The 16,032-nt window shown below is 34.5% G+C and overlaps 1 protein-coding gene across 1 annotated transcript in view; it reads left to right on the top strand.

The window, feature by feature from the left end:
* Positions 1–16,032, top strand: part of LOC132109855 (sorting nexin-25-like) — a 48,228-nt gene that overhangs the window by 23,877 nt on the left and 8,319 nt on the right. The window contains exons 6-13 of the mRNA XM_059516246.1: positions 2,846–2,916; positions 5,812–6,002; positions 7,315–7,446; positions 9,264–9,539; positions 9,618–9,782; positions 11,648–11,779; positions 14,216–14,356; positions 14,567–14,680. Coding sequence (XP_059372229.1) covers positions 2,846–2,916; positions 5,812–6,002; positions 7,315–7,446; positions 9,264–9,539; positions 9,618–9,782; positions 11,648–11,779; positions 14,216–14,356; positions 14,567–14,680 — 1,222 coding nt within the window. The remainder of the gene's footprint in view (positions 1–2,845; positions 2,917–5,811; positions 6,003–7,314; positions 7,447–9,263; positions 9,540–9,617; positions 9,783–11,647; positions 11,780–14,215; positions 14,357–14,566; positions 14,681–16,032) is intronic.

Here is a 16,032-nt window from a genome sequence, read left to right on the forward strand (position 1 = left end):
GCCAGAGACTGTAAAAACAGCATGAGTTGTGTTTGATTTAGTTTTGAGGAAGGAGAGAAGGATTAGAGCTCTAAAAGGAGCTTTATGTAAATTGAATTAGTGTAAAAGCCATGGATGGACAATAGGATGGGTAAATGTGATGCTGCCTTCAAATCCTCCTGGAAAGTTCCCGTTTAAGTGTTTGAGATTTGATATTGTGATAGAAAGTGATCTTGGTAAGGATAAAATGAACACCTGGACAGTCTTTAGCTCTCTTTTCACGTTCCAGCAAAGCTTTTTAGCTCTAGCACATCTAAATGAACAGAAAATGATCTGCGTCAGATACTGTATGTATTTGATGTTTTATATCTGTATTTTATGATTTTTATGCTTTTACTGGGATTGATGAAACGTTTCAAAGGATAGTTCACCCAAAAAATATGAAAATTCTTTTGTTAATTACGCTCATGTCATAACAAAACCCGTAAGACCTTTTTTCATCTTCAGAACAAAATGTAAGATATTTTTGATGAAATCCGAGAGCTTTCTGATGCTGCATAGACAGCAACGCAACTACCACATTCAAGGCCCAGAAAGGTAGAAAAAACAAATCATTAAAATAGTTCATGTGACATCAGTGGTTCAATCGTGTTATGTTATAAAGCTACGAGAATCTATTTTGTGTGCAAAAACACCCAAAAACAATATAATGACTTTATTCAGCAATTTCTTCTCTCCTGCGTCAGACTTCGATGCACGACGGCAGCATGACATTTGCCCAAATTTCCATAAAAATCACAAACTGTCTCATGTTGTGACATGCCATTTTTGAAGGTCAACCTCCATATCATCTTATAATACTCTCATTTTGCACCAGCTACTTGTGCATGGCAATGTTCTCAAATTACTTGTATTTGACTTTCATGAAGCAATCTCAATTCAGTCTCTCTCTCTCAATCTCGTCCTCTCTCATCAGGGCCTGTGAGAGCAGAATGTGCCTAATAAATATTCAGCATTTCTAAATATCGAAAGGATCCATTTCATTAATTTTGAGTGAATATTGTTCCTCAGAGGAATTTCTCAATGAAACATTAGTAGCCTTTAAATCTTAATGTTCTCATTCTTCAATAGCTGAGACGTGTTAGTGGAAGCAATTTTATACTACAGTCAGTCTGAATTTAAAGGAAGTTGTCCTTCCCTCCGGGTCGACGTCTGAAGGATCATTTTTAACCAACTGAATTGTTGTAGCCTTATATTTAGCTTATACTGAACCTCTGCTTTGTTTTAGTTAAATCTATGGTACTTGCATTGCCTTGGTCATTGACGAGTGTTCAGATGAAGTCTCGGATGAAAGTCTTGATGGTTTCAAGGTTTGGACTTGCGATCACTTTCTTCCGGGTTTGAAGAGAATGTTCTGATTCGGTGGTGATTGGGGGTTTCTACCCAGTTGGAAGTTGAAAAGAGAAGAGAATGGAGCTCGAGAGACATCAACTGAAATCCTTGGTGAATTGAAAGATGAGGCCACAGCCTGGCACCAAACTTAGGGGGCCCAGAAGAGTTCTAGCTCAGCATCCCCATCTTCTTAGGATCTAAAAGAACCACAAACTGAGCCGTGTTGAGGCCTGCCAGACTTAGCTACCAGAAGATGCGAGGGTGATGAGAGACGAGTAAGGAGACTAAAAGCGAGGCGGGTCTCTGAGGTGAAGCCTTTTAAGTTCTGTGGAGGTCACACCGCTCTGGGGTCAAAGAGCAAATGGTGACTTCCACTTCTGGAGGGAAAGTTTATGACTCTTTGTCTCCAAACATGTTCATTTGCATATGTAACTGGATTGGATGTTGATGCAAAGACTACTAAGATTCTTAGAACACTAATATGTTGCATAGGTATAAACATTAAATTAAATTAAATTAAATGTATGCATTTAGCAGACGCTTTTATCCAAAGCGACTTACAGTGAATTCAGGCTAAAGCTCTACCAATTGAGCTACAGGAACACTATATAAACATGTTATATAAACTCTCAATTAGTTAATCCGAAGATGAATTCATAGAGACCAAACATGATATAGGTAAGGTTACGTGAACGAGTGGTTCTAGCATGCATAAAACAGTATACAATACAAAAGACAATATAAAAGAACAGTGATAATATACACAATGACCTGAGGATATGGGATAGGAAGCTCAAAGACTGTGAATGAGAGTTCATTTTTATGGCATTGTGTGTCTTTCCTATGGGTAAATGAATTGAGAGACTGGGAAGGGTATTTGGCTTGTTGATTGAGAGGTGTTACGGAGTATTTGTTAAAGATAACAAAAAATTGTGTCTGATTGGTCAAGACGCTACAAATATAATCAGCTTACATAATTGTTTTGTACGTTTATTGTACAGTTTTATGGTGTCACCATATGAAAACAAATTCCGGTTTTACCAGGCAAACATCACTATCGCTCACACTTACGGTTAATGTTGAATTATTATTGCTCATGTTATTTTTGAATTGAACCAACCAACCAAAAAATAAACACCTAAGAATAGAGTGACTGTGATGAGCAGTTCGCTCACAATTTTAATATCTTTAGGTTGTCTCTTCAAATGTTCAGTTGATGGTATTGGAAAACAAACATTAATTTATGTATTTAAAACTTATAATAATAATATTTAAAATTGCATAGCCACATGCAAGAAGCCTTGAGCACACTTTAGCAATTATATAGCAATATAGCAATGCTCTTAACAACCATTTTCAATGTTTTTATTTTCATGTTTAAACTTGTAATTGGATTTTCTTGTAATGTAATGTCTTATGTCCATATACTGTACTTCATTAAGTCACTCTGCTGTCATATTTTGTCTTTCTGCAGGTATCAGATAGTAGTGGAGATCATTCAGGCAACCACCATCAGCAGCATCCCACAGCTGAAGAGACAGAAAGGTAGGATGACCTCCGAAAACATCTGCCAATCATATCTCCTTACTTAGGAATACAAACTCTGAGTTGCTGCTTTTTCACACTTTTTTCTTCATTTGGCCTGAATGATCAAGTTTTCAGGAAACTCAATTTGTGCGCTCCTTTTTCATTTTGATGTTTTTTAGTGGGGAGTCGTGGCCTAATGGTTAGAGAGTCGGACTCCCAATCGAAAGGTTGTGAGTTCGAGTCCCGGGCCGGCAGGAATTGTGGGTGGGGGGAGTGCATGTACAGTTCTCTCTCCACCTTCAATACCACGACTTAGGTGCCCTTGAGCAAGGCATCGAACCCCCAACTGCTCCCCGGGCGCCGCAGCATAAATGGCTGCCCACTGCTCCGGGTGTGTGCTCACAGTGTGTGTGTGTTCACTGCTCTGTGTGTGTGCATTTCGGATGGGTTAAATGCAGAGCACAAATTCTGAGTATGGGTCACCATACTTGGCTGAATGTCACTTCACTTCACTTCTTCACTTCTTTTTTTAATGTCCTGTAATAGAGTGTAATTGTCAGAAGAGCTTTGTGATGGATAGCCTAAGAGAAAAAAATCAGCCAGCAGTCGCGCCAGGTTATTACACCAAACTGAAGATGTTATCTTGACATGACAACACATGCTGCAAGCCACCTTATTTGCTCTGCTCTTTCATGAGCTATTATGAAGCTGTTGTGCTCTTCCTGGAAAGAGCTTCTGTAGTCTCAGTGTCTAGACGCGTGCCGCTCTGTGATTGGCAGACGGGTAATTACACTGAAGCTGGTGCGGGTGTGCTCGAGTAACAGTGGGCTGTAGTAGCCAGTGATGACATTTTCTGTGCAGCCATAAAACTGATACTTACAGAAATCATACTCTCCAATCACTTTAAATGTGTTTTGGTATTCGGTCGTTTCTTCTGAATGATTCATTTTTGCCACTTTTCTACAAAATAAGTAAATTTAAGGGTCTATTTTTAATAAAAGAACAGTGAAAGGTGGTGCTTTAACTGTAAACGTTTGTTTATCCACCTCAGGAAACAAAGTAATTATTTAGTAATTAATTAAAAGATTGCTTTGTTTATTCTCCAGAATGGGCAACTGACTTTCAGTTTTAGTCTCTTTAGGTGTTAGCTAGTTTTCCACCAAATTTTAATTTAAAGGTATTGATAAACTACTTATTTATTTATTTTTTGTATTTGTTTGTTAATTAAATCATTCATTTTTTTATTCATTTAATTTCTTTTATTTATTTATTACTCCCTACAATTTTATGGAATGGTCCATTGTGTTTAGTAAGGAAGAAGTTTTTATTTTATTTCATTTATGGAATTTTCCATTGTGTTTACTAGGGAAGTAGTTTGTTTATTAGTTTATTTATTTCCTTTATCTTATGTAATGCTCCATTATGTTTACTAAGGAGAATTTAATTTAATTTAATTTAATTTTATTTATTTTTTTATTTTTTTATTTTTTTTATGGAATGTTCCATTGTGTTTGCTATGTAAGTGTTTGTTTATTTTATTTTCTTGTTTATTTTATTTAGCCATTTATATTTATTTATCTTATTCCTTACAATTTGATGGAATGTTCAATTGCGTTTACTAAGAGTAAAATTATAAATTAAATAAATAAATTTAATTTATTTGAGGTGGGACAGGCTATAATTAAAAACAATGAAATAGTTTTTAGTAGTATGTATAGTTTTTCTAACATTCTTCAGACTGTGACATTTTTGGTAATTTATTGCTTTAAGTATAACATCAACTCTAATACCATTTTTTTAATCTGTTTAAACCACATCAATAGAACAACCAATCAGAACAAGAGTTCACAAATACTGTATATGACTAACAATATGTATCTGGATATGAATGAGGAGGCTTTCTTTACTGCTGAAGATCTTTGATTACAGATAAAGTTAATTAATTGTGCCTTAATTTCAGTGCCGGATCACGGTGGGAAGCATTTATGTTATATTAGTTCTTGCAGAGAGTCAGGAAGGGGCTGTTTATTTCTCATCATGTTTTCTGTCTCCTGCTGCCCTGTAATGGGCAAATCTATAAATCTTCCCGCTGGTCCAGCACAATGACACTGAATGGTAAAGTAAGGTGAGCAGGGAATGCTTGTGTAAAAGTCTCCCCTCGTCCCTGGTTTCCAGCGGCAGAAGGAGCGTGCTGTGAGAGGGACACTGGTTGGCAGTGATTGCTCATATTTCCAGACTCATTGTGAGCTCTGTGAATGCCACAGGTAGCCACTTCACAGGAGCCCATGGACAAGTCAACAACTTTTGCCGTTCTGTGAGAAGTACCTAGTAGTACTAATAAACTGCATGTATATAATAGGGAATTATTAAGTGGTGTCGTTTGTGTTGTACATTATTTTTAGTACTAAATTAATTTTATTATTGTAAAACTGTAAAATAAATATTTATATTGTTTGCTTTAAAATTCAGCGAAAAGTGCAATGGTTGCATATCACGTTATGACCATTGGCATTTGGTTCAAGGAAAGCATTTGGCAAATAGGATTTGTTTGTTTGTTCTTTTTTTTTGGAACATTAAAGTATTTTGATTTCCATTTTTTACTATTTATTTATTTTTTCAATGGGAGTTTTTAACCTTGGAAATCAGGAATGAGTGCATGTTTAAACAAGTTGAGCAGTGTGTCAAAACATATGTCAGTTTTTTTTTGTCTCTGTTGATCTCTGTGTGAAAGAGAACACAGAAGAAGGAAATGAAACACACCTTGAGCCATTTCTATCATATCATCTCCAGTCATCAGAGCTAGTTTCTCTCAGTTATCAAACAGCTGATTCCCGTGAGATTTCACATCTGAATACCCCTCTATCTCTCTCTCTCTCTCTCTTTCTCTCTCTGTCTCTCTCTCTCTTTCTGCAGACAGTAAAGGGAAAGAGGCCGCGGCGCTGAAGGCCGACCTGTTACGTGCCAGAAACATGAAGCGTTACATTAACCAGCTCACAGTGGCAAAGAAGCAGTGCGAGAAGCGGATCCGGCTCCTTGGGGGTCCTAACTATGAGCAGCAGGAGGACGGAGCCCAGGATGAAGGGGACGGTCCACAGAGCCAACGGGTACAGCAAGATATTATACTGTACAGTCACAGAAACACCATATCTAAGCCAATATGAAATCAAAATTATTGAATTATTTTCTGCATCCTGTAGCTGACATAATGAAATGAGAGGTTGTGATTTAAGAACTCTTAAAATGATCAATTTAGATGTTGTTTTATGCCATTTTAAGATATTCAAAGGGGTCATATGATGCTTTTTTTTTTAAAAATATCATTATTTTGTGTATTCACATGCACGCGCTATGCACAAAACTCAGCATTACACCGATCTTCCCACATAGTGATGTAGACATGTGGGGTGTGTTTGAATGAGTTGTTTTAGGAGGGTGTGGCAGAGTCTTGACTTTGACAAAGAATATTTCTGAGAGAAAGGAAACATTGAAATCACATCATATGACCCCTTTAAGAATTTGTATGACAGTTTACGTACATATTCACACATATGTGTTTTGTGAAACACTCGCATTGTCGAGCCCTGATGTAATGAAGTAAATCTTGTATTTCTATCTCTTTTTATCTCTCTGATCAGTGTCTCTAACTGAATTCAGTCGTATGACATGCTGTTGTCCCAGTTGCTCTAGGCCCTAGTAGGCCGTCCCGTCCCACACAGATAAGCCTGTCTCTGAATGTCCCGAATGATAAGGTCGAGAGCAGTGTACTGATATGAGTCTCACAGAACATGTTGAGTTTCATACGCTAGTTTAGAAGAACACCGAACAGTAGCTGCTTCTTTTGATGCGAAGCTCCTTCCCCAGACTGTAAACGGCAAAAATGATTATTTTCTAACATCATGTCATAGCATTAGTCTATTAACATCTACTAATGTTCAGAATCGAGAACAGTTTTTTTCAGTTAACACCAGGGTAACTATATAGTTTACCAAAAAACAATATTTTATTTTATTTTACATTTATGTCGGCTAGAGCAATATTTCTAACTTTAATTTAGTTTAACTGTATGTACTAAATAACTAAAAACTAAAATGAATAAAAAATGAATTAATACATTAATTAAAGAATAAATACATTTTTTTTTTTATAAATTACATTTGGTGTCAGTAAACTATAATTTTATTTTAAGTTTAAGTTTACAAATAAATATATTTTTCTTAAACAAGGATTCTTTCAAATTGATCAAAAGTGAGTCAGTTAAGACGTTTGTTAAATATAGAATATTTCAAATAAATGCTGTTCTTTTGAACTTTTTATTCATCAAAAAATGCTACAAAAAAACAAAAATAAAAGCGTAAAATTTTCAAGTGCTTTTAATAATAACACTGTCTGCTTCATTTGTTTCTTGTCCTCTCACAGATACTTCAGTTTGAGGAGATCATGTCAAACGCAGTGTACCGGGAGCATTTCCGTGTCTACATGGAGCGCGTGGAAAAGAGGGCTCTGATTAGCTTCTGGGAGCTGGTGGAGATGCTCAAGAGCGCCAACAAGGTCAGACACGCACTTCAGCAGAACATCAAGACCTTGAGCTAAAGATCTGTCAGCATACGAGTGTCCTTAGTCCTATTCAGACAGTAATTGTTTCTCATGGAGACATCTGTAAGAATACTTTGCATGGTCATTTATTAATGGTGGAGAAGCGACTTCTGTGATATAACAGTACAAACCTGAAAACACGCTGCTCAAGTGGTCAGTCACATGAATGTCAATATCAAAAAATATTGATTTCTCCATTTTAATCTGTTCTCACTTTGTTAAACTCATATCGATTCTTCAGTCCTGAGAATTGATCTATGTTGTTTTCAGTTGATGCATGAGAAAAACATTATTTTAAGTGCTCCTCCTTTCCAATAAATCATGATAAGCTTAATATTTTGTTACTTTTCATATGAAACAAAGTCTCAGCGTTCAAATTCTGTACATTTTATTACCAAATACAAACATTAAATACCAATTTGGCCCTCTTTAATGTTGTGAAATAAACATGAATAAACATCAGAAGGTGTTGAAAGATACAGTATAATTTACTAAAAATTATCGGCAGAAAGATGCCAGTTTTGATGATTTTGGTGATTTTCCTGTAGATCATGCCAATCTATGAGCACAATTTCAAATGTACTAATTGGTCATTTATCTGGCACTTTTATCCAGAAATGAACGTCATACCACAGAAACTGAAAATTTGAAAGTCCATTATGTCCAGTTGTGTTAAATGAGCAATTACCAGCGCTGCCATTTAGCCACGAGTGTCAGAGATGATTGCATCCTTTTTTATCATTGTTCTGTGGTACTGAAAAATTTAAGATGTCATTAATGTTGACAACTGAGGAGTGGAGTCTGGAATATTGTATACTGAACAAAAACAGGGCTATTTGTGAAAATATGCAGGTGCTCTAGAATGCAGTCAGCTGATAAATGTTTTGGGAGGTACATTTGGTTCATTTCTGTGCAACAGCAGATTCGCTGTAATCTGTTTAATGTTGATGTCATATCTTATTAACAGTTAGCGTCTGTTCAGCATGAAACCAAACCAAACGATTAAAGTTAGCCATATGGTTCTCAATGTGAATCTCACATTGAAATACAGAACATTGAAGACCAAAACCAGTAAAAGCACAATGCAGCAGTGCTGCTGGCAGACCAATAGACCTGTGCAAACTGTCGAGGACGAAACCAACAAAACTTGTCAAGAACATGTCCGCATTTTTATTCAACTGATATTTGACCCTAGAGATCAAAAGAAGAAAAAACTGTTTGTTTGATGAAAATAAAACCTGTTTGATCACATTTTCTCCCCAGTTTTAAATTATCTTAACGTAAAAAAGATAATTACAATAATGCAAAAAAGCTACATATTTATATTTGTCATTTATTTACAGAGGTAGTATTTGTTTTACTGCCTTTGTTTAATTGATTTATGGTTATTTTATATATATATATTTTTTTTTTGATTATTAAATTTACTATATATTTTAATCTTTTTATTTACTCTTTTGAAATCATAGAATATTTATAAATATATATATATATATATATATATATATATATATATATATATATGTATATGTATGTGTATGTGTGTGTGTGTGTGTGTGTATTTATAAATAAGTATAAATATTAATATTTATGTAAAATGTTATGCTATTGATGCAACTTATACAGTTAAATATTTTTATTTTGCTGGGGATTAAATGTGACCTACCTATGAGATTCACTTTTAAAGGAATGCCTTTAAGAATCAAGACAAGAATGTGCCTGGGTTCGAGGTCTGTACTCCAGATCTGGTCTGATATTCTTCCTCGGTGCAGAATGAAGTGCCGCAGCTGGTGGGAGAGATCTACCAGAACTTCTTTGTGGAGAGCAGGGAGATCCCGGTGGAGAAGGCTCTTTATAAAGAGATCCAGCAGACTCTGGTGGGGAACAAGGGCACAGACGTGTTCCTCAGGATCCAGGGAGACGTGTACGAGACCATGAAGGAGCGCTATTACCCATCCTTCCTGGTGAGCGACCTGTACGAGCGACTCATTAAACGAGAGGAGCAAAGGAGCAGCTCACAGTCCAGCAGCGAGGAGAAAGACGACACTGTGAGTTTAACACAACATGAATCCAAACACTCCATCACCATTTTCAGAGTCTTTTCTCTTGTAATTCTGTGTGTTTAGGGTCCGGTGATGGAAGGAGGGGACGTGGCCTTGGATGAAGGCAGCAAAGGCATCAACGAACAGGCCAGTTATGCTGCAACCAAACTACATCAGCTATACGAGAGGCTGGAGTACAAACGCCAAGCCCTGGGCTCCATCCAGAATGCACCACGGCCTGATAAAAAGGTAAACCCAGAGTTATAGCCCCATTGATGTGAAATATTATCCTTTTATCTGAAATAATAATAAATAAATTCAGACTGATCATTTTTTGTGCATCAGATCTTTGATTAGCCACTGCATCCATGTGATCAATGGACACGTTTGTGATTGGTTACAGCTAATTTATTTGAATGTTCAACCCAATTTTTTTTGTTGTTGATTTTTACAAAAACACATTTTAGATGAAACTTTCATTGTGCAGCCCTAATATGTTTTTTGTTGTTGTTGTTGTTTATAAATGAGAATATTTTGAATTTAACAACACACACCAGAGTTCAAAAGTTTAAGTTATTAAAAGTTTTTAAATTATATATTTTATATATATAAGTCTCTTATGTTTAACAAGGCTGCATTTTTTTGATCAAACATACAGTAAAATCAGTAATATTGTGAAATATTATTACAATTTAAAATGACTGATTTCTATTTTAATATGTTTAAAAATGTAATTTATTCCTGCAGTGCAAAGCTGAATTTTCAGCAGCCATTACTCCAGTCTTCAGTGTCATGTGATCATTCAGAAATCATTCTAATATAATCTAATATTTCGTATTATTATCAATTTGAATTAATTTAAAGCGCCCTTGCTAAATAAAAGTAGTAATTATTTAATAAAAAAAAAAAAAAATTGTGCCAACTTTTGAACAGTAGTCTTAAACAATGTGAAGTTTGTCCTGTTTTAACAGCCGATTTGTATCTTATGTGTCTCAAATTAATATTACATTATTTTCATAATTTTAATTTGCTAAATAAAACATGTTGTAGAGAATATTTATTTATGATGTTTTAGAGTATTGTTTACATTTTCTTAATGAACGTTAAAAGATGAAGAAGCAGAACTATCAGTGTCGTGCACAAATATTATATTGGTGTGTACTATTGCATGTGAAATACTTTCTAGTAGGGTGTCAAAAAGACCAGTATTTCACAAGCACTTTTTTTCTTCCTATTATCAGTAGTGCTGACTCAGTTCAGTCACTGAGGTCAAACCAGCCGCGGTCTGAATATAAGCTGCCAAGCCAGCCATGATGAAAATATTGGTGTGAACTTCCTTTGAAAACCACACATTACAACTGTAGACGGACTGATAAATGATGTCTGAACGGCCAGTTTTCAGTTCGATTTACAAATGCATTGCTTTTAGTTTAGTTTTAGTATTTAGTATTTAGTGCAATACTAGACTCTGCTTACAGATACACTACAGCTCAAAGTTTGGGGCCAGGAAGATTTTTTTTTTTTTTTGGAAAGAAATCAATACTCTAACTCAGCAAGGATTAATAAAATTGATTTAAAAAATATAAGAAAATTAGAAATCTATTAAGGAGCACAACTGTTTTCAACATTGATAACAATACGAGATATTTCTTGAAATCTCTGAATGATCATGTGACACTGAATAATGATGCTAAAAATTCAGCTTTGCATCACAGAAATAACTGTCATTTTTCACATAGAAAACAGTTATTCCAAATCTTAATATTTCACATATTTACTTTGTTTTCAAATACATAAATGCATCCTTGGTGACCATAAGAGACTTTGAAAAACATTTAAACAAAAACCATGCTTCTGAACAGTAATGTACCCAAGACAAAAATCAATAACTTCAAGCAGTATTTATGTAATTTATCACTTGCACTGGTATCGACTCATGAAATTTTGGAGTTCATTGATTGAATCCATTAGCTGAGACAGGAATCGATTTCTCTCGTGTACTCTGAGTGGCTCTTTGTTACCCTGCTGGCAGAGATCTCAGGGGTAGCGTCTGATGAAGCACGAGTCGGGGTCAGAGACCTGTGCTGGAACTTATGAAAATGCCTTTCTTGTAGATTGTGTCATTACTGAAGGAGGAAATCTGCACCATGGAGAAGGAGCACAGCGACCTCCAGCTGCACATCTCACGGACGGACTGCTGGTGTGAGAACCTGGGCACCTGGAGAGCCGTCATCAGCACCGCAGAGGTCAGGCCTGGATACACCATTAGCTCAAGCTACAATATCTGTGACATAATGCAGCTTCATTGTTGTTTTTAGTAGAACTAAAATACTATTATAAATATTTGGGGGATTTTTATTTTTAGATTTTCCATTTTTATTTGAAATTTTGTTAAAGATTCTGTAATTTTCATTAGTCTGTTGAGTTTTTATTTTTATTTCAGTTTTTGTTTTAGTTCTTCAGCAATAAACTCAAATAAAATAAGTTTATTTAAAAATAAATATTTTTATTTATATATAGTTATTTTTGTTATATATAGTGTTATTTTTGTTCAGATTTATTTCTTATTTGATTTTATTTCAGTTATAAATAAATTAAAATAATGTTAACCAAAATAAGTTATTTTTTTATTTGATTTCATTTCAGTTCAATTTTATTTCAAGTAATAAAAATTGATGATTTTATGATTTCATAATTTGTTTAGTTAATGTGAAATCTCAGTTAAAACAATATAAATATTGTCCTTCAGTAAAAGATTATAAAAAAAGGAAATATACTATAAAATAGGAAATATATTAAATGCAGTAAACACTTGAAAATTTAGCCACAAATGTTAGCATGAGACCAGTGTGACAGAAACACTTTCTAAACTCTATGTTAAGTTATATCTAATCTTGACCAAGATAAACTGGTAAATCTGGTAATCCTGGAAAACCTGGTGATGCATACAACCATACCAAAAAGGGACATGATGTAACTTTTGGTCAAGTGCTGTTTACTGCAATCACAGGGATTACAGTACAGCAACAACACAGAGTACTTCAACTTTAAAAGATCAAACTAATTCTTAAACCACAGAATGACATTAACAGTGTTTTCACACATTGTGACTTGAGTCAGTTGAAATATACAATCTTACAATCAGCTGTTGCATTGAGTTCTGTGATCGTCACAGCAGCATATTGTAATCACTTGCATGATTGCATGTGGTGTTTTATTCGGCTCTAACATTCTTTCCTTAAAACAGCAGTGATTCATTTCCTGTATGTTTGACTCTTTTACAAACACAGTCATTAGATCATACGCAGTCCTGCCGTCCTTCTTAATCATCCGTCATTCCATCTGTTTAACGTCACAGAGAGCCACCGTCTCAATATAGTCACAGTAATAAAGGTGTCAGTGCTCTTAGAGGAATTTTCCAGATCATTTTGAAGCCATGCGATAGTATAGCATGTTAAAATGAATGCAGACTGACATAGAGCAACTGAAATCAAAACTGATGCAACATGAAAATTGAAATGCCATATTGAAATCGAATGCAACCACAAATTAAATTTGAAAACTCTTTTCATCATTTAAAATCATCTGAGGTGAAAAATAAAGGAAGCTTATTCTAATCTGTTCATCTGTGTTTTAAAAAAGAAGCTCTTTTTCTCCAGTGTTTTTTTTTTTCATTTTTATTAAATACCATTATTAAATACCATTGAGCCCCATCAATAATTTTTACTCTCTTTTCCTGGAGCTCTGAAGAGTAACGGCACACAGTTGAATATAACTGCTCAGGGGTGAGTCATTCGTATATTAGTGATTTATCTGTTAATTGGCTGCAAAATGACACCCTGCTTTTTAAATCAGATGCTTCATGTGAGTTCAGCTGAACTGAACCTGTTACTGTTTTCATGTCATCTCAGTTCTGGGCAGAATCAGATGCATTACATGGAAAATGATTTAATTCAAGCCAAATGAAATATTTTACCACAAAGATTTTGCTCAGATATCTGTGGATTGAGCAAATGTAAATGTTAAAATGTTAAAAACATCAATCAGATTTGTTTTATTTTATTTCTATTTTATTTTACTATTATTTCTGTTTTCATTTTCTTTCAATTCTAATTTCATTTTATTTGGATTTATTTTCCATTTTATTTTAATTATATTCTTTTCCATTCTATTTTCATTTAAATGTATATCAATTCTATTTACTTTTCATTTTACTTTCAATTCTGATTTTTAACTTAATTTTATTTTATTAATTTTATTTTGATTGATTTTATTTTGATTGATTTTATTTAATGATTTTATTTTATTTCAATTCTATTTTCATTATATTTGGATTCTTTTTGCATCATATTTCAATTCTGTTCTATTTCCATTATATTTTTGTTCAAATTTATATAAATTCTATTTACTTTTCATTTTTATTTCAATTTAGATTTTTTTGTTTAATTTTATTTAACTTCAATTCGATTGATTTGTTCAATTCTATTTTCATTTTATTTCAATTGTAATTTCATTTTATTCAGACTATTTTGCTACTTCAATTCTATTGTATTTCAATTCTGTTTGAATTTGATTTAATTTCAATTCTATTTTTATTTTATGTGAATCACTGCACAACGTGAATCAGAGTGAGTGAAAATAACTATGATCTTAACTTAAATCTCAGTATGTGTATCTCGTAGGCCTCTGAGGAGAATGGCGAGCAGATGGCGTGGTACTTTGTAGCCGTAAGTCTTTCTGAAGACGACGACTGCAAGAACAACCGCTGGACCGTCACCAGGAAGCTCAGCGAGTTTCAGGCTTTGCACAGGAAGTTGACAGAGGTACAGCTGATATTTACAGTATGCTGCCACACCTCTGACGTGTGATATCCTGTGCTGGCCCTCTGCTGCAGCCATTGTCAAGCTGCTGTAGCAATGAATGAATTGTTGTACATTATTAGTTCTGATACAGATTTTTTATGACAGAACATAAAACCATGGACCGATGCTTCTTACCCACCATTCATCTTTCTTTCTGTTTTTCTTCTGCAGTGTTTTCCGTCACTCAAGAAAGTCCAGCTTCCCTCACTCAGTAAACTGCCGTTCAAATCAATCGACCTAAAGTTCCTTGACAAATCCAAAAACCAACTCAACACGTTTTTACAGGTGAGTCTTTTCCGGTCTCATTAAGGAATGTGCTATTAAAAACAAACAATCATTGACTTGTGGTTTTTAAAGAATTACTTCATTCATTCATTTTCATTTCTTTGATCCAAACTTATTGCAAGAAACTTATTTCCAGAACATTTTCCAATATATATATATATATTTTTATTTAATATACATTTTTGAGTGATGAATATCAGAAAGTTTTTTTGTATTTTACCTGAACATTATAAAAGCCAAAATATGTTTTAAATACGAAATTACATTAATTGTAAGGTTGAGCCAATAGACACACACACACACACACAAACACACACACACACACACACACATATATATATTAGGGGTGTAACGGTTCACAAAATTCACGGTTCGGTTCGATACAATACACCGGTGTCATGGTTCGGTTCGGTACGGTTCGGTACATTTTAGATACAGCAAAAAGAAAAAATTGGCAGATAAATTTCCTTGATTTTTAAAAAATGTTTTATTTATTAAAACTAACAAAGTATGTTTTTTTTTTTTTTTTACATTGAACAATGCTGGAGCTATTCTTTACCCATCTTCTATGGTGTTTTCTTAGCAGCATACTACTGTATAAAACAAAAACAGCTCCTTATAAAAAAAAAATGAAAATGTTATATTAGTTATGAACAAATACAAAGATGTAACTTTTTATATGGAACTCTATAACTCTTTATATTGAGTGTGTTTTTACTCAATTGGTTCTCTATAGGGCTTATGTTTTTTGGAACAAAGCAGGAATTACGGTCTGTCTGAAATGGGCTCGTGAAGGAATATTGTAACGGGGCTCAATTACATTAAGCATGTTCTTAAAACCTAGGCGCTCGCTCACTCAGTACGCGCTGAAGGCTCGTTGCAAAATGGCTAATGCGTTTAACATACCAGAAATAGAAGATCCTCCAATAACCAACAGGTCTGGTGTTTGGGTGCACTTTGGATTCCCTGTAAGCTATAATGGTGATGATAGAATGAATGGTAAATAGTAAGGTCTCATATCCGCGGCTATAAAACGTAAATGTAGCCTACCAATCGCCGTGGTGATGTCTTTTGCCCTGTTTGAATCCGTTGGAAATGTCTGTCTAAATGCTGCGGGGATAGTTTGTTTGTGTGTATGTTTTCTCCTTTTTTCCGTTTTTTCCAGATAATGACACACTAAGGTGATGTCGGCGTAAATGAGTTGACATGTTTCAAGTATTCCCGCTGGTGTTTTTTTTTTTTTTTTTTTGTATTCCAGCTGGTGTACCCTAGACGCGACATATCGTTGTTTTTTTTATCCACCACTCTCTTGCCATCACCATTATAGCTTACAGGGAATCCAAAGTGCACCC

Source organism: Carassius carassius, chromosome 29 (assembly GCF_963082965.1).
Source record: "Carassius carassius chromosome 29, fCarCar2.1, whole genome shotgun sequence".
Classification (NCBI taxonomy): Eukaryota; Metazoa; Chordata; class Actinopteri; order Cypriniformes; family Cyprinidae; genus Carassius; species Carassius carassius.